Source organism: Sarcophilus harrisii, chromosome 1 (genome assembly GCF_902635505.1).
Source record: "Sarcophilus harrisii chromosome 1, mSarHar1.11, whole genome shotgun sequence".
NCBI lineage: Eukaryota > Metazoa > Chordata > Mammalia > Dasyuromorphia > Dasyuridae > Sarcophilus > Sarcophilus harrisii.
The window spans coordinates 114,333,842-114,354,444 of record NC_045426.1 but is presented as its reverse complement, the minus strand read 5'-3'; the positions used below and the strand labels follow the sequence as shown (position 1 = coordinate 114,354,444).

The 20,603-nt window shown below is 35.1% G+C and overlaps 1 protein-coding gene across 10 annotated transcripts in view; it reads right to left on the bottom strand.

The window, feature by feature from the left end:
• PTPRD (protein tyrosine phosphatase receptor type D) overlaps window positions 1-20,603 on the bottom strand; it is a 1,049,942-nt gene that overhangs the window by 61,750 nt on the left and 967,589 nt on the right. For all 10 annotated transcript variants that reach the window (XM_031947762.1, XM_031947812.1, XM_031947874.1 and 7 more), the window contains one exon: window positions 9,059-9,234. In XM_031947762.1, coding sequence (XP_031803622.1) covers window positions 9,059-9,234 — 176 coding nt within the window. The remainder of the gene's footprint in view (window positions 1-9,058; window positions 9,235-20,603) is intronic.

Genomic DNA, 20,603 nt, shown 5'->3' with positions numbered 1-20,603 from the left:
GTATATATATATATGTGTGTGTGTGTATGTGTAAACATATATATGTATTTACAAATATATATAAATTTCTAAATAAGTTCTTTTCTTATATATTAAGTTTAACATCAGGCTCCAAATACCTGGGTAGCAGAGGGTTAATCCATATGCTTTGATGAGACCTCTAGGACTGAAGATTGCCGTTCTAAATTCTGTGTGTGTGTGTGTGTGTGTGTGTGTGTGTGTACATGCACAAACATTCTCTCATGTAGCGGGTGAGGGTGGTAGAAAGCCTAGGAAGGAGAGACACTAACAACCAGCAAGAAATTGGTGGCATTCTTTTGTTTTTATCTGACACTGTGTCTGTTGAGAAGGGAAAACTAAGAGTGTGTAACTGGCTAGATAAGGAGCAGAACATCCTTTAGGCTGCCAGCATCATTCTTTGTGTTGCCAGTGTCCTATTTACATTAAGCATCCACCACTTTTCAAAAACAAACCCATACATCATTTGGAGACCAAAGGCAATGTTTGTGCTGCCGTTCCTCCAATTTGCTTAAGGAGAGAGCAGTTTCTGTGGATCCAAATAGACACAACTTTAGGCAGCAATTGGAGAAATTAAATGCTCAAAGCCTTAGGTGCTTCCATTTCTATTTGCAAAAGTACATGGCCTTGACATTTGGAAAGCATTTGCTCCCCATTAAACTTATCGAACCCAGACTAACTTGAAAGACCAAGAAATAGCTTGCTTGGACCAAAGCTGTATATCCTTTTCCAAGCAGTGATAATTACAATGATCCTATTAATAATTTCAAAAGGAATCCTCTTGATTTTTAATTTGCACAAACTTAATAATCAGAAAAATCTCAAGAATATGTTCAAGAGGAAAACAGAATGATCATTACCAAGCACAAAAGAACATTAAAGGTCCCCAGTTTGTTTATTCTTGATTTTACAGAGGAAGAAACTAATCTCCAGAGAGAAGAAGAAAAAAACAAACAAGCAATTATCATGCACCTACTATGTGCTAAAAAATCTATACTATGAGCTTTGTAATTATTATCTCATTTGTTCCTCGCAATAAGAGGTTGGTACTATTAGTATTCCTATTTTACAATTGAGGAAATAAATAGGCAGTGATTAAATAACTTGCTCAAAGTCATATAGGAAATCTGAAATTGAATTTGAATTCAGGTGCTCCTGAATCTAGGAGTAGCTCTTTAGTGACTTGTGCTACCAAGGCAGCTTATAAATGAAATGATTTGTCTAAGATCATACTACAAGTGGCAGAGCTATTACTTGAAATCTATTCCCCTAACCTAGGCCACTCTATAAGCTAGAATGAAATAAGTGAATAAGATTTAGAAGGTTGTGGATCAGAGAAGTGAGCACTTTTATAGCTAGATAATTATCTTAATAATGACCAAAAAATTAGTATTCTTTACTTGGCTTTAGAACTGGCACTACATAAGAAAGATCTGGGAGTAAGTCTGGGATTATCCAGTATCCACCCAAAACATATATTTTGTGTTCTCTCAGCTAACAAGTATATCCAACAATAGTCAATGTGCTTAATCAGTTTCCATTTTAAATCTACCTCAAAACTTCAAACCCACTGGCATTCCCAGTAGTAGTTCCTCTAGCCACAGAGTGATATTAGTAAAGAGTGACTTTGTGATGTCACCCACAATAAAGAAACTTAAAGTGGTACAAAAACCCATTTTCTTCCATGGGAGACTGATAACGGAAATACAGAGATCTTCAAACTTCATTCACGTCACTCCAATGTTCTCTTTTATTAATAAAAAAAAAAAAGAATTGAGTTTTACCATCTCTTTTTACTCTTCCCAGATTAAGAATGAAAGCTTATCTAACAGTGAAATAAATAGCCAAAATGTCGATGATGAAAGAGAAGAAAGATAAAGACCCTATAGAAAGCACAGATTGTTTAATAGCCTATACCAGGAATCACCATACAAAATCCTACTTCAAGCTTCTTGTTATAACCAAATCTGGTTCAAATAGTGCTTGAAATCTTAATAGTCAGCTGCCAACAACAATATCCGACCACAAATAACACTCTTTGAGTAGAAAAAACAGTTGTGGATATATACACACTTTACCCTTCTATGGGGTTTTCATTTTTTCCAAACTGACTTTTACTTCTCTGTGTGTCTGCCCAGACCAATTTATATGCTGATTGGCATGCCACGTAACATGGAAACAATTAGGGAATTAGGGACCACATTCTAGGGCACAAGAGTCAATGAATTAGCCTAGAAGAAGGGGAATCTGGCAGTGAGAATGGAAATTATGAGGAAGAAAAAAATAACCCATCAGCAAATAACCTCACATCACAAAGTTAATATGAAGGATTTAAATTGCTTCATATTTTCAGTGTAACTTGGCTATGGATACCGCAATGTATTTTCATGATCATCTGTTTTTAGCTAAACTATATACTGAAATTGATATGCAAAAGTGAACTAATACTTTTCTACTAACAGATAGGCTTTTGTTTGATATTGCTTTTCTGTTAAGTCTGGGATTAGGTTAGGTGGTGGATGAAACAAAAATGTTTAAAACAATAAAGCATAAAGGATTCTAGTGAAGAGAGTGTTGAATTTGGAATGACAGGATCTGTGTTCAAATCTTCCCCCTGTCATTCACTACATACCCCTGGGCAAGTGACTTACACTCTGTGCTTCTCAGTTTCCTCCTTAGTCATTTCTTTACATGAGATGCCCCTCCAGGTGCCTTCCAGATCTAAATCTAGGCCATTCCTTTTTGCAAACCAATAAAAGGATAACTAATTCAATGCGACATCTTCATATGATAAGCTCAAATGCTAACCTTCTAAGTATGCTAAGAAGAGGTTAGAGAAACAGGGGACTCATGATAATGAAGCCCCTCTCTCTTTTTGTCAGCTGAGGCCCTGGAAAGCTCAGTGTGCAGCAAAGGTTAAAAGGACTGGTACTAAACTATGGGGCTGAATAATAAAGCAAGGAATGGAGAAGCTGGGCAGATGCAGAATTGAAAGCATGAAAATGGTAAAAGATCAGGCAGGGAATTTTTTAGCCTCATCACATAAATACTAATCTTGGACATGTGCAAAATTAGGCAGAAAAGCTGCATGCAGTGGAGAACATAGCATCGTGGAATAGGCGATTATCACTACAGATATTTCATGCCTAGATTGTATTTTTGTCCTGCACTACTTCAAGTAGCATTGTAGAAAGATAGCAATTTTTTTTCTTTCCCTGGCTTTCTAAAGGCTGGGGACTGATTGCCAAGTTGCATGAACCAATGCCTCCATTCTGGGACAGTTGTCTGAAAGGGATAGGGAAAGCAGCAGCAGCATCACATGTTCTCAGCCACTGGCCCTTCCTGACATCATGGAATGAGGCTCGAAATGAGGGACTGTGGCTGAATTATGTTCAATGACTTTGTGAAACAGGAGCTACAATCCCAGGGCATAGAATCCATTTCACTTCACATCCCAAATCAATTAGGCAGGGCCTTAGGAAACACCAGGGCAGCCAGCTGGCACATTGGATAGAGTACCAGGTCTGTAGTTCGGAAAACACATTTTCTTAATGTGCCTCAGACACTTACTAGATACATGACACTAAGCAAATCACTTAATCCTGTTTGCCTCAGTTTCCTCAGCTGTAAAATGAGCTGAGGAAGGAAACGATAAACCACTCTAGTATCTTTGCCCAGCGAACCCCAAATTAGGTCAAAGAGTTGGACTGGACTAAAAAACAGCTGAATATAACAACTACATAAGACTACAAAAGCCTCAGGCTCCTCATTCTATTTCTTCTCCATTTCCTCTTTAGTATCCCTCTGTAATTTCCACACTTCTTTCTTTCATTGCAAACTTCATGCAATAGTGTGTACTCATTCTTAATCTAAACTGATTCCTGAATATTGGGAAGAACAGTGGTATCCTAGACAGAGCACTGGATTTGGGAATAAGGCAAAGTTTGAGATCCAGTGTGGGGTGACACTTAAAGGATATGTCACTTAATCACTCCAATCTACTCAGGCGTAAAATATTGTCATTCAGCCAATCCAGTTCTTCTTAAACCCCTTTGGGGTTTTCTGAGCAACCATACCATTTCCTTCTCCAGCTTATTTTATAGATGAGGAAACTGAAGGGTACAGGATTAAGTGACTTGTCCAGAGTCACACAGCTTAGGAAGTGTGGGAATCTGAATTTGAACTCAGATCTTCTGAACTCCAAGCCCAGAGCTCTTATCTACTAACCTAATTGCCCCAGGTGTAAAAATAAAGAATAAAAGTCAGGGAAGTTCACTAAGAGAAAAGAGGGAGGATTCAAAAACATAATAAGTTAGGGAAAGGAATTTGCATACCTGCTAGTACTTGATAAATTGAGTCAGAAGTTCTTAAGTCTTTTATACTTTCATACAAGTAAAATAACTGATCCCTTCCAGGGAGTACTTTGCATTTTAATGAGACTTAAAGAGATACCGCCTAAGGTGGTAGATAGAGAAACTGCAAAGGAATTCAGAAGACCTGAATTCAAATTAAGTCCTTGAGATAAATTGCCTAGATGACCCAAGGCAAGTTACTTACACATCTGAGACAACACATAGACTAGCCTCTGATTTGCCAAGGTAGAGGGATTCCTTGTATCAAAGAAACCACACAGGTCCAGAACCCAAGCAAAACAAACAAGATAAGAGTTTGGGATCTCTGGCACCTAGGGGTAATGCAGAATTATTTTTTAGGATTTTTTTTTTTTTGAATATCTTTACCAAGAAGTATTATCAAGTTAGTATGTTATAAAAGTTAATTTTTTTTTGGAGGGATAGTGGTATAGAATGGGTAGAAGTGTGAGGGTGCTCTGGGAGAAAGGTAAGGTATTGGGAGAATAAATTGATTCTTAGGTTCTTGAACTGGAAATGTCTTTCTAAGGGTTAGAATGCTAGTTCACACTACTAATTTTATAGATAAAAGTAATGCAATTCATCTAGGAAAAGTATTTTCTCTAAGTTTGACATAGACAGCAAGCAGAAGAGTTAGAAATCAAACACAGGTCCCTTAGTTGCAAATGCCCCAAATTTCTAAGCTCCCCACAGAAGTGTAATAAGACCCACAATGTGTGTTAAATGTGATTCTAAAAACATTCATTTCACCAGCTACACAATAACACATCGTTTCAATGGGTAAGCATATTCCACTTTCCAACTCAGGATAATAGGATAAAGTCTCTTATCTTCTTCATTGGGGTTATAACTAAGCACCCTGACTTTTATACAATGAAGAGCAGTGTATGAGAGACCCTATGTTGATAGAGAGCCAGTGCCAAAGCCAAGAATAATGGGGCACAAGTTAAATTTTCAGTGATCATGGACAATACATTGAAACACTCAGAGTTGAAGTGCAGAGAAGGTGCCAAACTGAATTAGCACAGGGACCTTCCTCATGCTTGAGTTCCTAATATTAAGGAAATCACAGGTTCAGTCCTTAGCCCATAAAAGAAGTCATGTCTGTTTTAAGTGAATTGCTCTCTAGGGGTCTGGAATGGATTCAATCTATTTGTGACTGCCATTCTTGATATAGAAGAACCATCTGTATCCAAGGGTGAGCTGCTTTAATAATTTAATAGCTGCTTCTCCAAAAACCCCCAAACACTTTAAAGTTTAATCTACAATATTACCATTTTCTCCATCACTTTTGCAAGTTCACAATCAATAAAACTATTAAGTCCTAAATTGTAGTATTAGCTAATTTCTGAAGTATAAATGCTCATACTATATTGTTAGCAATTGACCAGAGCTTGTTCTAACATACCCCTGTCTGTCTCTCTTTATTATCAAATTTTTTCCAATGAAGACATATTTTTAGAAGGGCATTGATATGTTGTTAGAAAATGTCTAAGTGAGGAAACCAGAGTGGTCAAAGACCTTAAGATAGACCGTACCATATAAGGATTGGTTGATGATACTGGAAATGTTTTGTCTAGAGAAGAGAACACTTATGAAGGTGACTTGATAGGTAATTTCAAGGGCTGTCAGATGGAAAAGGGATTAAAGTTGTTTTCCTTGTCTCCATTAGGTAGAATTAGTAGTAATGAATGGAAATTGTAAAAGGGGCACATTTAGATTTGATGTCAGGAAAAAAAAAATCACCCAACAATTGCTTAACAATTTTAGCCATTGAAAAATGGAACTTTAAAAGGATATTGGTTCACCATAGTTAGAAGTCTGCAATAAGGCTCTGGTAGACATCTTTTATAGAGGGTGTTCCAATTCTTCTATGGATTCAACTGGGTGGAAAGTGAGATTCCTCCCTACTCTCAAGTTCTGTGATCCTGTCAAGTGACAAGCCACCATACCAGCTATTGAATATTCTAGGACTTGGGACTTTAAATCACTGCTGTATATTCCTCTGTAAAGTACTTTTGGGAACTTGGGAATTATTGTAACCACTACTGAATAAAAAGTGAATTAGACCCTCTGTCTAATTGACCACCTTAGACCACATAATAGTGGGGAGGCTTAAACTTCAAATGGCAATATGCAATCAACTAGAAGTCTATTTGGTTACTTTTAAATAAGCTTCTCTGTCTATGAGCAAAGGTAGTCCTATACTGTTAAGATAAACTACGAATACTTAAGTCACAATACCTTGTGCTGAGTACAGCTCATTAACATCTGATGTTGTCAAAGCTTTGGGAACCAGTAAGAATTAATTTTATTATTAGATGCAATTAGTGAAGAAAGGGACAGAATTTCATTTGGTTATTTCAAAACAAGTTTATGTGTACAGACTAATGAAGGTCTGCAATGTCAAGATAAAATGAGCATTTTTGTGAAAATGTCTTCTGCAATAGACTGCTTATTACTAAAAGACATCCCTGGGCAGAGAAGGGAGTACATCCTGCATTTTCAGCACTCTTTGAGTTGCTTTAATTTTCTTCTATTTTCAGTTTATAACGTAGGAAAAAGAGCAAAATCAATTCTAAAATAGGCACAATCTAATTTCTATTAAATTAAAACTTTGATATACCATCATAATTTCAAGGAAACATTCAGAGTTTTCATGAAATTAAATCCCTTTACAAGGAGTGAATGCATAAATAAGCAAGTAGAAGTGGATCATGAATTCTTGTTTTTGTTTTGTAGGCAACTAGGGTTAAATGACTTGTGCAGAGTAACATAGCTAGGAAGTGTTAAGTATCTGAATCCAAATTTGAACTCAGGCCCACTTGAATTCAGGGCCAGTGCTTTCACTAGTTGCCCCAGTCATTAATTCTTCTTCTTCTTCTTCTTTTTTTTTACTTTTAATTTTTGTGTATGTGAGGCAATTGGGATTAAATGACTTGCCCAGGGTCACACAGCTAGTATTACGTGGGTAAGGCCAGATTTGAACTTAGGTCCTCCTGACTCCAGAGCCAATATTCTATCCACTGTGCCAACTAGTTGCCCCTTATGAATTTTTTTTTTAAAAGAAGGTTGTACAAAGAATATGATGTACTCAGTGGGATTACCTTCAGAGTCTTAGAAGTTTTAAAATTAGCTCACTTAAAACATATCATTCCTTCTGAATATCTTTGACAAGGCTTGACTCACTTTCAAAAGATTTTGTTGAACCTACTGAACTTCACACTTTCTGAATTCCTTGCCTTGATACAGTAGCTGTAGCTTGTTACTATTTTCAGATATCTAGATTTCTCCTTATGAATCCCTTGTGTAACTTTTGCCTCTTCTCTAACTTAATTTTCCATATATATGCTGTAAAAGTTTCTCGGTCGAATTATTACAGCTAAATCTCTATTTTCAGTAGATAATTGTAAGACTTCCCACTTTGCAAATTCAAATGAGAATGCAGTAGCTGGCTTTCCTTTCACTGCTATTTTTTTTTTTTTTTTTTTTGCCCCAATCATCACTCAGGCTTCTAATCTACAGTGATTTGAAATGTGAGTGAGTGTGAGTATGAGTGTGAGTGTGAGTGTGAGTGTGTGTGTTGAAACTCAAACAGAAATCTCTACATTTCTGATGATGAAAACTCACATTCATATTGTACTTTAAGGGTTGCAAAGCATTTCTTGTATGTTCTCTCAGCTGTTCCTCAGAACAATACTTTAAGGTAAGTGATAATATTTCCATTTTAGAGAAAAGGAAACTGAGGCCGAAAGAAGTTGCTGAGAGTCATGAAATCAGACTATCTAAAGTGGTAGGTTACATCAGGTCCTCCTGACTAAAAAGCCCAAACACTATGTCATACTGCTTTGGTCAAGAATCTTTCTGATTTATAGTGTAAAAGAAAAAAAAAAAAAGAATTGATCACCAGACAGTCAAACTTCTGGTGATCAGAGTATGTTCACTTATCTACTCAACCTATATAAAAGAATAACATGACATATTGAACCTTTTAGTAAAATCTTTCTATCATGCATTTTGTTGGTATAGCTTTCAGTGCCTAGAGTCACATCCAGGCCATTAAGAGACTCAAGGTTGACCATCAGACTACCTACAGCAATGATGGTTATATAGTAATATAATAGAAATCTATTCTTTGATATTAATACACAGTAAACTCAAATCAGACAAAATTGAACCAATCCAAGTATTCAGAAGATCTTTCATTGTTCTGGTTGTCCCAACTCATTTATTCCTAGGGCATGCATGGAATTAATTCAAAAAGAGTCTCTCAAAGTACTTTTGTCCTTCTCAAAGTCTCAAGACTTTGTTTCATTGCAAGACAGGTAGAAAAAAGGTGAAAACATTACAAAATATATTTTTAAATTGCATTCTGTCAGTTTTTGCTCAAGATAAATTTTAGACAGATGTTTAAGTTGATCTTTATTTTCTCTAACCATGTTGTCTATCTCCTTAGATGTTACTTCTGGAAATCTCACATCAGAGTGACATGAAAGCATTCCCCCATTGGCAAACCCAGTAGAATTTTAATGAATGTTTGTATCTATCAAGTGCTGCTGGTTTCACTTTACAATTGATGGCTGTCTAAAAATTAAATCTCAGGGAAAGGTCAGATAATGAGCTGAATAAAATATAATGTGGATGGGGAGCCAAACTTGCTGTTTTCTTACCCTGGATCTTTCCTCCAATTTTGTCATCATGACAACAGTTGCTCCTCTTTGCTCCCACATCATCCTCCAGAAGTCTCCAAATGTTTCTGGGAGTGATCCTTGGGTTGCTATATAGGCATTTTGTTTCCTATAGCCATCTATGTAGTTGGCATTGACATAATCACTTCCTGGTATCCCTGCAAAGAAATATGATTTTTTGTTAGCTAGGTGACTGGTTCACATGAGGAAACTACAATGAAATGTGAGATTAGTAGAAGTGCCAAAGCTATACAGCCTGTGAGACACTCTAGGATCCTATATAGATTCTATGCTTAAAAAAAACCCCAGCATCTTTAAATTGTATAGTAAAAATCTATAATCATAGTACTGATTATTCCAATCTCATAACTGACTCATACAACCATGGAATATCGGAGGTATTTAATTAATGTTTGCTGAATGTTTGCTTAATTGAATGACTGCCATCTATATTATACTTATTAAAGTGTATATTATTATTATACTTTATTACACTATATTACACTTATTAAAGTGTATATTATTATTATAATAAAGTATATATTATATTATTATAGTCTGCAAAGCCTGTTATATTCAATATCTTTTTGACTTAGAACAATCTGGTAAGGTAGGTATTAAAACTCCCATTTTGCAAATGAACAAACAGAAGACAGAGTTTCAGTGACTTGCTCATTGTCATAGAGCTAGTATGTGTTAGAAGTGTGCCAGGTATGCCAAATTCTAAGAGTAGCACTTCATTTACTAGCCCCTTGTGTCCTAGTGTGACCATCAATTCAAATAAAATTCTTAAAAGCTTAGGAGAGGTATCATTGCAAAAACAAGAACGCATCTTTAAAAGACAATGATCATATTTGGTCACAATCTTCCCTCATGTTCAGGATTTTTTTTTTCTCTAGAAGTCAAAGAATAGTTCTTGTCAAAAAAAAAAGATGATCAAATGATTAATAAAAAGTTGAACAACTGACAATAGGCAATTCTTTCTTTCATTTTTTTCTGGCTTTCTCTATAGCTTTTTCCTTTGTGCACAAAATGTACACAAATACATCTGCAAAAGAGAAACAAATAACTGACCACATTGTTCACTCATCATCTGACCCCATCCTGTCCCACAGAAAAAAAAAAAAATTTTAAAACAACCTAGTGAAGGTTGTTATACTCATTGGCAACCACTTGTATTTTTATTTCTACCATTTTCCTGATTCCTGTGGTAAAACTGCCCTCTCAAGAAAAGTAATATAAGTCAGATGTCAACAAGGGGGTCCTGAGACAAACACATGGTATGAAATATCACAAACTCCCACTGGACCAAAAAAGGCTTTTTGAGCAAAGACAAAAATATGCCATTGGTTGTAACTTTACTCAACTATTACTGCTATTCATGAAACAGGCAGGGCTCTGGCAGCTGTTTCTTGATGCAGATTCTGTGGCTCTCAAACACTAAATGACTGTGACTAGATGTTGCAACCAGTTGTTTTAGGTCAGGAACTTCTGAGCCAAGGCCCAGTCCTGCTTCAGCAAAGATGGCACTTGGAACTCCGAGTATGGTTTGGTTCTTAGTCAAGTCAGTTCACCTGGATGGCATTTGTTTCTACTTGATTGCATGAAAAAACCTCACATTCTCAAATTTCCATTTAGTAGTTACTAAAATTAAAAGACTTCCTACAGAAGATTTTGGCTAAGAGCCTAACTCAGCTGTCAATCAACTGAGAACTTTTTTTTTTTTTCAAGAAAATTCAGAGTAGAGAAATCTGGGTTAATGACTCAGAAAATACATCTGCTGGGCACTATGCCATACTTTCCTCCTCATCAAGGATAACAAATGTTTCTTACAGGGTATTTGAAGAAAATGGAGGTCAACATGAGATCTATACCTAACCGAAAGGAATCAGATGGAGCCAACACTTGCATAAATTTCAATCAATTATTATGTAATGAATTATCTTTTGACACATCTGTTGAGGTTGCATAGTAAGATTTCTCTCTCTGTTGGTCTTTCTGCTACTCCCTGTCTCTGCTTCTCTGTCTCTTTCTCTCTCTGTCTCTCTCTCTCTATGTCTATCTCTCTCTTTTCTTCCCCTCTTACTTTTCTTCTTTTTTGGAAAAGGGGTGACTAGTGAATTCAATGTTTTGTTTATTTTTTTGGATGGTCACATTTCCTATTGCGAAGAGCAGTCCAACAATTCTGAAGGTTATTAAACAGAAGATATGAATTCTGCAGCACAAACTGCTTTAAGAATCTGGAACTTTTTATCAAAAAAGGGAGAAATTTTTGTTAATTTAATACACAAGCTATTCCTTTGAATATTTCTAAATATTTTTTTATTATTTTAGGTCATTAGAGTCAAACTAGGTTCATGTCCTAGATCAAGCAATTATTATTTCTTTTGAAAATCTATTTCCTTTCTGGGACTCAGTTTTTTAATCTATCAAAATGAGATTATAATAACCTTTAATGTTAATCATATATTTGTTGAGAGGAAAATGTTGTAAGCTATCAAATGCTATATAAACGTGACTTACTGCTATCTTTTAGACTGGAAATCAAGAAAACTGAATTAATGGGACATTAATGCATTGTCGGTAGAATTGTGAACTGATCCAACCATTCTGGAGAGCAATTTGGAACAATGCCTAAAGGGTTATACTCTTTCATCTATCAGTGTCTCTACTGAGTCTGTCTCCCAAAGAGATCATAAAGGAGGGTAAGGGACACACATGTACAAAAATGTTTATAGGAGCTCTTTTTGGAGTGGCAAGGAATTAGAAAATGAGTAGATGCCTATCAATTGGGAAATGGCTGAATAAATTATGGTATATGAAAGCAATGAAATATTATTGTTGTATAAAAAATAATGAACAGGCTGACTTTAGAAAGGCCTGAAAAGATTCACATGAAATGATGCTAATTGAAGCAAGAAGAACCAGGAAAACATTTTGCACAGCAAAAGCAGGATTATGTGATAATTAAATATAATAACTTGGTTCTTTTCAATGGTTTGGTAAGGCAAGACAATTGCAACAAACTTTGAATGGAAAAATGTTATCCTCAGCTGGAGAATTCTTTCTGGAAAGAGATGTATAGAGACTGAATATAGATGAATACATACTATTTTCACCTTTTTTCCCTCATGGTTTTCCCTTTTTGTTCTAATTTTTCTTTCTCAACATGATCCATATTGGACATATGTAAAAAAAAATGAATATACATGTATAACCAAAAAAAAATGGTTTTTACATGCCACTGAGGAAAATAAAAAAAAATAACATTTTAGAAAAACTTGGGTTATTAACTAGGCCAGTTATTAGTTTTGTGATTATGAATAAAGTAATCTCTTTGAGCCTCAGTATGGCTTTAAAAACAGTATGATAAAGTTGCAACACATACTTCATAGAGGTGTTGTCAGGGAAGTGTTTTATGGACTATCAATCATTATGTAAACTTGGTGAATTATTATTACATCTATAACTTCAAAATCAAGAGAACATTAAGTTTCTATCAAGATACCCATGATCTAAAGAAGTGGCTGCTAGAATTAAGCTTCCTTCTTCCTTCTATAGGCTTGTGGTGAGAAGAAATTTCAAGTGAGCCCTGTAAAGGAGGTGGGCAAGCCTTCTGCACTGAAAAATCTGCAGGAAAGGCTAAAGGATAGCTAAATAGGATCACAAAGCTAAAGAATAGTTAAAATAGGATCACCCCGTGTTTTAACAGTATAGACAGCAATTCAGTCTTAATTTTAGTATCTTCATATCTTTTTTGGTGTATATAACCATTTGGTTATATACACATCTCATTGGATTTTGAGTACCTGGAGAGAAGGAGCCTATCTTTTGTCTTTCATTGTCTCTTCAGTATTTAGCACACTGTATAGTAGATGCTTAATAAATGTTTGCTGACTGACTAATTTGTGAAGAAGAGCTTATTTGTACCTGTTTTGTCAGTGGAGAGGCCTTGATTTTTTTTAAAATAACAAAGCCAAAATTAAGAGGCAAAATGAAATACAGAATATTTCAGAGAGGTGGATATCTGTTACCACAATAAGTATTAGGAAAAAGATTGTCACTTAAACAAAAGCAAAAATCAATTCTGCCTTCAGCTTTGAGGCAAGGACACATTTTTAAGTGTCTGTCTAAATGGTCCTATTGTAAATTTAATTCCTAATTCTTGGACTACCTGTTAAAAATTATAGATTTTAAGCTGAAAGGGAATTCAGAAAGTCATCTAGCTCAACCCCTTTTTTATAAGTAAAGAAAACTGGAGCGAAGAAAAGTTAAATACTAATACTGATATTTGTATTAATAAAAATTAAAAAACCATAAAAATAATAGCTAAGATGTATGGGATACTAACTTTATGCCAGGACCTATGCTAAATAATTATTATCTCATTTGATCCTCATGAAAATCCTGCAAGATGGGCTCTATTACTGTCCCAATTTTACTGTTAAGGAAACTCAATTGTCCAGGTTCACATAGCTAGTAAATATTTGAAGCCAGATTGGTACATAAGGTCTTCTGGACTATAGGCCCAGTGCTCTATCCATTGGGCAACCAATGACTTCTTGTTTTTGGTTGTTTTTTCAGTTTGGGGGGTTTTCTTAGCAAAGATACTGGGATGGTCTGGCATTTCCTTGTCTAGGTTACTCTATAGATGAGGAACTGAGGCAAATAAGATTAAGTAGCTTGTCCAGGGTGAAATGGCTAGTAATTGTAAGGTCAAATTTGAACTCAGGAAGATGAGTCATTTTGAGTGTTCCAGGCCCAGCACTATATCGTGGCCAATTACCTCTTCAATTAATGGCTTGCCCAAAGTCAATCAATCAGTGACAGACTTGGAATTGGAACTGAGGTCCTCTCCCTCCCAACCTGATGCTCATCCTACACCACCACACAGACTTACAACTCCTACATGATAGTCATAAAACATCAGAATAATAGCCAGGGCTTTTGTTAACAAGTTGAATCAGGACCTAAAGTAGTATTACTTTGGCTGGTTTATATCAGTATCACAGAAAATACATAGTTCCAAGAGACAAAAGTCAAAGTTTAGAAACCTCTTCTGTTGGAGTAGGCCCATGGACCCAATCCCCAATCTGGATTTAACCCTAATTAGAAACCTGTTCAACAAAATTAAATGTATTATTCTGCAAATAATAGGTTCACCAAAGATTAGATCTAAGGGAAGATAAAATCTTTCCTTTGTGGAAACAAAAATGTTCATCCTTCATAACTCAACATGCCTGTGACTGCTGTCTGTTTGGATGTGAGGGCCTGACAAGACTGATGAACAACAAAGAATCTTTTCCACACTGCAGGCCAACAGTATGGCAATGGTCCCTGGGTTTGCAGCTGTCACTGCTATCGGCAGTCTGGCACTCTAGGAGATTCAGCTCCTGAGCTTCATCTCCTTGACTGATTCTTTTAATTCAGGAAAACCCAAAACATTTTAAATCTGTATTTCAGGGCAGTCTGCTTGTTGCTGCTGTTAACAAAGCTTCAGCATGTCACTAGTGATGGCTTTAAAAAATCCTCTTCTTATATATCTTATACTATGTAATGTTCCCTTAGAACTCTTTTTTTTTTTTTTTTTAAATGTATGACTTATCTGGGTGTGAGGAAAAAATCCCCAAGTACAAGCACATTGAGGTCCTCAAGTATATTATAGTCCCAAAGCACACTGAGGCAATGATCTTACATTGGGCACCAATATCACTGGTGATTCATTATGTAAAGTTATATATTATATATGATATAACATATTAATATAAAGAAATTATCAATATTTACATAGAAAAATAATTAAATTTGGGTTTGTATGGTAATAAGTCGTGAACTGTAAACAAGAAATATAGAGGGCTAAGAGTCTCAATTCCAAACAAGATTGAAGGATGAATTCTGAATAGAGGGCTCAGGGTCTCAATTCCAAACAAGATTGAAGGATGAATTCCGAATTGACTTGCGTGGAGAGAACAAGCAACATCTGTCTTTCTGCTATGGCCAAATGCTACATATGCTGAACATGCCAATTGGTTTCCCTTTTAGAAGTCTAAATATGCCTTGCTGCTCTGCAAAAGGAAGCACTGATTGGGGGGGGGGGGGGGAGAAATTGGAAGAAGGAATTCCAAGGAAAAAAATAAACAAAGAAAAAGAATATAGAAAGGTAGAGGGGAATTCTGACCAGTATCAAGAAGTTACAGGATGAAAGAATGGGAAGAGTGGATCATTAACACGTATATTTAAAAATAAGAATCTTGGGCAGAAGATGTTGTATCTGGATTCTGATGTGGATTTTTTGGCACAATCAGGTGAAAGAAAAGCTACCAAGTGAGAAAAGAAGTCTTATCTTGGTGATCAATAGTTCCCTGTGGACAGAAACTGATAGTAACAATAGGGAGCTCTCCTCTCTTCCTGAAGCATGTATCCAGCTTGTGTTGGGAGAATTTCCAAAACCTTGTTAAACCGGAGGACTAACAGCACATCTGGTGAATCTTCTAAGCACAAATGATACTACCAGAAAGAAGTTAAAAAGGAAAGCTAAGGATTATTAAATGCCCAATTATAGACACGGGGATGTTTTCTATCCTGCTACCAGTCAAAATCATGGGCTTCAAAAAAGAAAGGTAGATTTGAAAAGTAAACACTTCTTTAAGAAGAGGCTGTCTGAGAATGATCATTTTCTAGGAAAATCCTAGCACATACCATTAAAGGGATATTTAGTGAATTTCTAGAAAGGGAAACAACAACCACAAAAATTTAGCTTATTTTCATCAAGAAAAGCCCATGCTTTATTAATCTCACTTGCTAATTGAGATTACTTAACCAGCAGACCAAAAAAACTGTCATAAGTAAAGTTTATTTTATAATTTGACAAAGTCACTCATGCTTTCTTTTGGGAAAAGGAGGAGATGGGGTAAATAATAGAATAGTTAGAATAATGGCTGAGGCACATGTCAATGCTAGGCTTGTGTTTTCAGGTAGGTGAAGTAACTTGAGTTCAAGAGTTCCTGAATTCAAGTGTTCAGGGAAGAAGCTTTCATCAACTTCATACTTCTTGGGGAAAGGAAAGCATTACAAATAGAAGACCAGAATTGGCAAAAGAGAATCATATTATTCTTGAAGAAGTAAACTACACCAAAGCAGAAGGCATGGGCAAAAGATCTAGACTTGCTAATTCAAAGATATACTGTCTTGAGTTCCTAGGATAGTGAAGGTCTCTGGGAAGGTGCCAGTTGATTCAGTGATGTGATCCTTCCTTCTTACAAATGCATTTAGTTCCTAGGGGCATTTTAGGGGACTATTTGATTGATTTATGGTTTTCTATATGATTGGAGGTTCTTGTGAATATTTTGCATCTTATGTATTTTCTATGGGGGTGAAATAAAATTTTTCAAATACTTTAATCTCATATACTGAATAACCAGTTAGGGCTATTACTGACATTTGGGGAAATTTAGACACAACTCTACTTCACCTTTATTTTGGAAATTTTTCCTAGATTAACTCCAGATGGAAGCAATGAAACAAACAAAGAAAATAAATTGTGTCCATAGGAATAGATCCAGTCCATGTGGGCTAATCATTTTAAGACCCCTGAGCCATGAAATCTATGTAGCTACGTGCAAAATATTTTCCAGAGAACAGTGGTAAACTAGAGAGCAAGTAGTCACTGGCAATCAGGATGGTTAAGAGCCTTGAAATTGTGGACTGACTGAAGAAACATAGGATGTTTAGCTTTGAACTGGGAAAGAAACTGCTCTCTAACAATTTATTATAAAAATTTTCTTGAACAACAGTAAAAGGAACTTCAATGAAGTGAAAAATTTTCTAGTATTTAAAGTTCTATCATGTAGAAGTGGGATTAGGAGTGTTCTTATTTGCTCCAAAAGGCAGAACCAGGAAACAATTTTAAAAAATAGGCTTGATATAAGGAAGAACTTCCTAGAAAGTTGAGCCAACCAAAAAGTGAAATGTTTTGACCTACAAATTAATTAGTTCCCTTTTCTTTGAGGTCATCTGGAGGAACTTAAATGATAACATGCTTTGTTTTGTTCAAATACAATTTGCATGAAATAATGCTTAAAGTCTTTCCCAAACGAGATTATTTATTCTTTTTAAGTGATATTGATGATTCTGAATTCTTGTTTGTTACTGTGAATGAAAGGAAGAGTTCAACCAAACCATAGTATCTCAACTGATTTTTTCCCCCTGTGATATCACAGATAACACCATAGAGGATAAATAACCCCCTTTGAGGTTTATATCTGTGACCTTATGATAAAATTTGAGACTGTATGATGAAATCTGGGATCTAGAACTACTAGTACTAAATTTGGAAATAACTATGGTGTAAAAACAAAAGGCATTAATAAAATTTTTTATAAAATTAAATTAAAAGTGCTTTAAATACACAAACATTCTATATATCACATCAATGTCACAGCTAATCTCTTTTCTTAGGGAATTTTTTTTTTCTTTATTGTTTTGAGAAGGGCAAGAATTCTTTTCATTACCAGAATTACTTTGTTATTTTGCTGTTTAGTTACCTGATATTCCCTGCTACTTAAAAATAGCTAAAAATTATTTTATTTACATTATTAATTCTAACAATATAATATGCCTTCTCTACTCAAACTATCACCTCTACTACTCAGAGCTGACAACATGGTCTCTATCCTTAGGCTCTGACAAGTAAGCTTTAGTCTTATCTTGCCATTGCCCAGTTTCCATATGAATTCTTGGTCTTAACACTTGCAGCCACATGGTTAATGCCATCTCCCTTTCCAGGTCTTCTTTATATGTTAACTTATCCCATTAGAATATAAACTCACAGAGTAGGAACTGTTTGCCTTCCTTATAGCTTGAACTTGTATCATCAGTACTTAATAAGATCCTTGACATCAAATATTGTCTTTGCCCTCTTCATATCCCCAGCACTTAGCATTGTTCCTGGTACGTTTTAGGTACTTAATAAATGTTTCTTGGTTGATTAAACAGTGCCTGGCATATAGGAAATAGTTAATAAATTATATATCTACTCACCTACCTATCTATCTATATGATTAGGGATATCTAGATAAGATTTCCAGTGAGTCCTTTCTATAATTAAATTTTTTTAAAAAGTAAACAAAATATAATCAGACATGACATCAAAATCTCTATAACAAAAGACCAAATAATGAAAAGATATTTACGATATTATAAAAGAGATATGAATAGTTTGATATGTTTCACAGTAAATAAGAAGATATACCAATATTTAATTTAACAGTTAAGCCTCCTCAGAGAAATTCATTGCTATGAAAGAGGCTATTATTCATATTGAAAAAAAAAGTAGATGAAAAGGCATATCACTCAGATGACAGTATATAACTGTAATGGCAACCACTGGATCAGTCCATTTACTTGTGACAGGTGTTTCTGATGCATAATAAGCTAGACTTAGAAATGAGTAGATAGAGATTAGGTTAGATCACATTTGGAAAATCAGTGCAACACTTTTATTGATCCCAAGCTGCTCCCTACTTCAAAAGCCTATTCCTTTAATACCAAAATTCTAACAGCAGTGATGTTATTTAACTCTGAATTATGGAATAATATTCTCTCAGAAAAATTAGGATTACAATAAATTATTGTAAATAGAATACTAAGGTTCAAGTTTGAAAGACATGAATTGAAGTCCTGTCCCTGATATCCAGCAGCTGTATGACCATGGGCAATTCTTTAACACACTTAAGTTATAGACAAATAGTTGAAATACAAAAGAGGAATTTCTTTCTTTCTTCTTTTTAGAGATGTTAAAAGAGGGAGAAATAGGTTTATTTATATTGTATTACAAATTTCATGACAACTATTTTCCTTCATTTTGTGCTCCATATGATCTAGGTCTATCTGTGACCCCCCCCCCCTTTGCCCGATTTTTTAAAAAAAACATATTTTTGAGTATATAGTTATATAAAATAAGTATACAAATCAAACATTTGCTGATAATAAATCATGATTTCATGACACCTACATTCTGTTACAAGACTCAATATGGGTTCACAAACCACAGTTTTAGAAGCTGGGACTAAATTTTTTGAAGTTCCTTTTACTGTTGTTCAAGAAAATTTTTATAATAAATTGTTAGAGAGCAAGCCTCTATATTAATCTCATCCTCACATCAAAGATACATTTTCATATAGTGAAACTACAACTGATTAAAAAAATAGATCATGTGCATTCAAGATATAAAAGTTAGTTGATTTCAAAGGACTCTTTTGACTATATAGTTCTTTATTCTGAACTTCTCATTTTGTTCTACTAACCTTAATCTTTCCTTTTTTAATTTATTTAATTATTTTTAATACACATTGCTTTATGAATCATGTTGGGAGAGAAATATCAGAACAAAAGGGAAAAATGGGAAAGAAAAAAAAACAGAAAAGAAGTGAACATAGCATGTGTTGATTTACATTTAATTTCCATAGTTTTTTTCTAGATGCAGGTGGAATTTTCTATCCAAAGTCTATTTGGGATTGCCTTGTATCACTGAACCACTTATAAGAACATTCTTGCTGTTATTGTGTACAATGTATTCCTGGTTCTGCTTGTTTTGCTCAGCATCAGTTCATGTAAATCTTTCCAGGCCTTTCTAAAATCAGCTTGTTCTTCATTTTTTATAGAACAATAATATCCCATTACCTTCATATACCATAACTTGTTCAGCCATTCCCCAATTGATGGACATCTATTCATTTTCCATGTCTTTGCTACCACAAAAAGAGTTGCTACAAATATTTTTGTACATCTAGGTCCCTTTCCCTCCTTTATGGTTTCCTTGAGATACAGACCCAGTAATGGCACTGCTAAGTCAAAGGGAATGCATGTTTTATAGCCCTTTGGGCATAGTTCCATAGTTGGTTGGATCCATTCACCACTCCACCAACAATGCATTAATGTCCTAATTTCCCCACATCCCCTCCAACACTTATCATTTTCTTTTTCTGAGAGGAAGGAAATTTTTAATGTTAAGCTCCTTTTGCAGATGAATTTGCAGGGCTAGACCAAAGAAATAAAGATAACCTAAAGGACAAGGAAAATGAATATGATGGGCATACGTAGCTTGTAATGTGCTATTGACAATGATGACCTCTGGAAGAGGTGTGAAAGAAGGAAATGCATGACTACATTTTCCTTTACTGAGATTGAAATGCAGTAGATGGTTCAAATGTCACATTGGTACTTCTGAGAAACTATAAGAATAAAGGAATATCCCCAACACCTAGGTCAAATTCTCTTAGGACAAGAATCATATAGAATTGGAAAGCACAGGGAGGCTACAAGCTGAGTTGGTGAAAAAAAAAAACACCATTAACAGTAAAAACCATGGATCTACCAATTTACCAAAGTAGAAATATTAAAAACAAATATTTATTAGTAGCATTGCATACTACTAGAGAGTGACTATACTCAAAAAGAAATCAAAATCCCTGGTTTCTAGTCTTAGCTTTGCCACAAACTAGCTGTATACCTTTGGGCAAGTCACTTA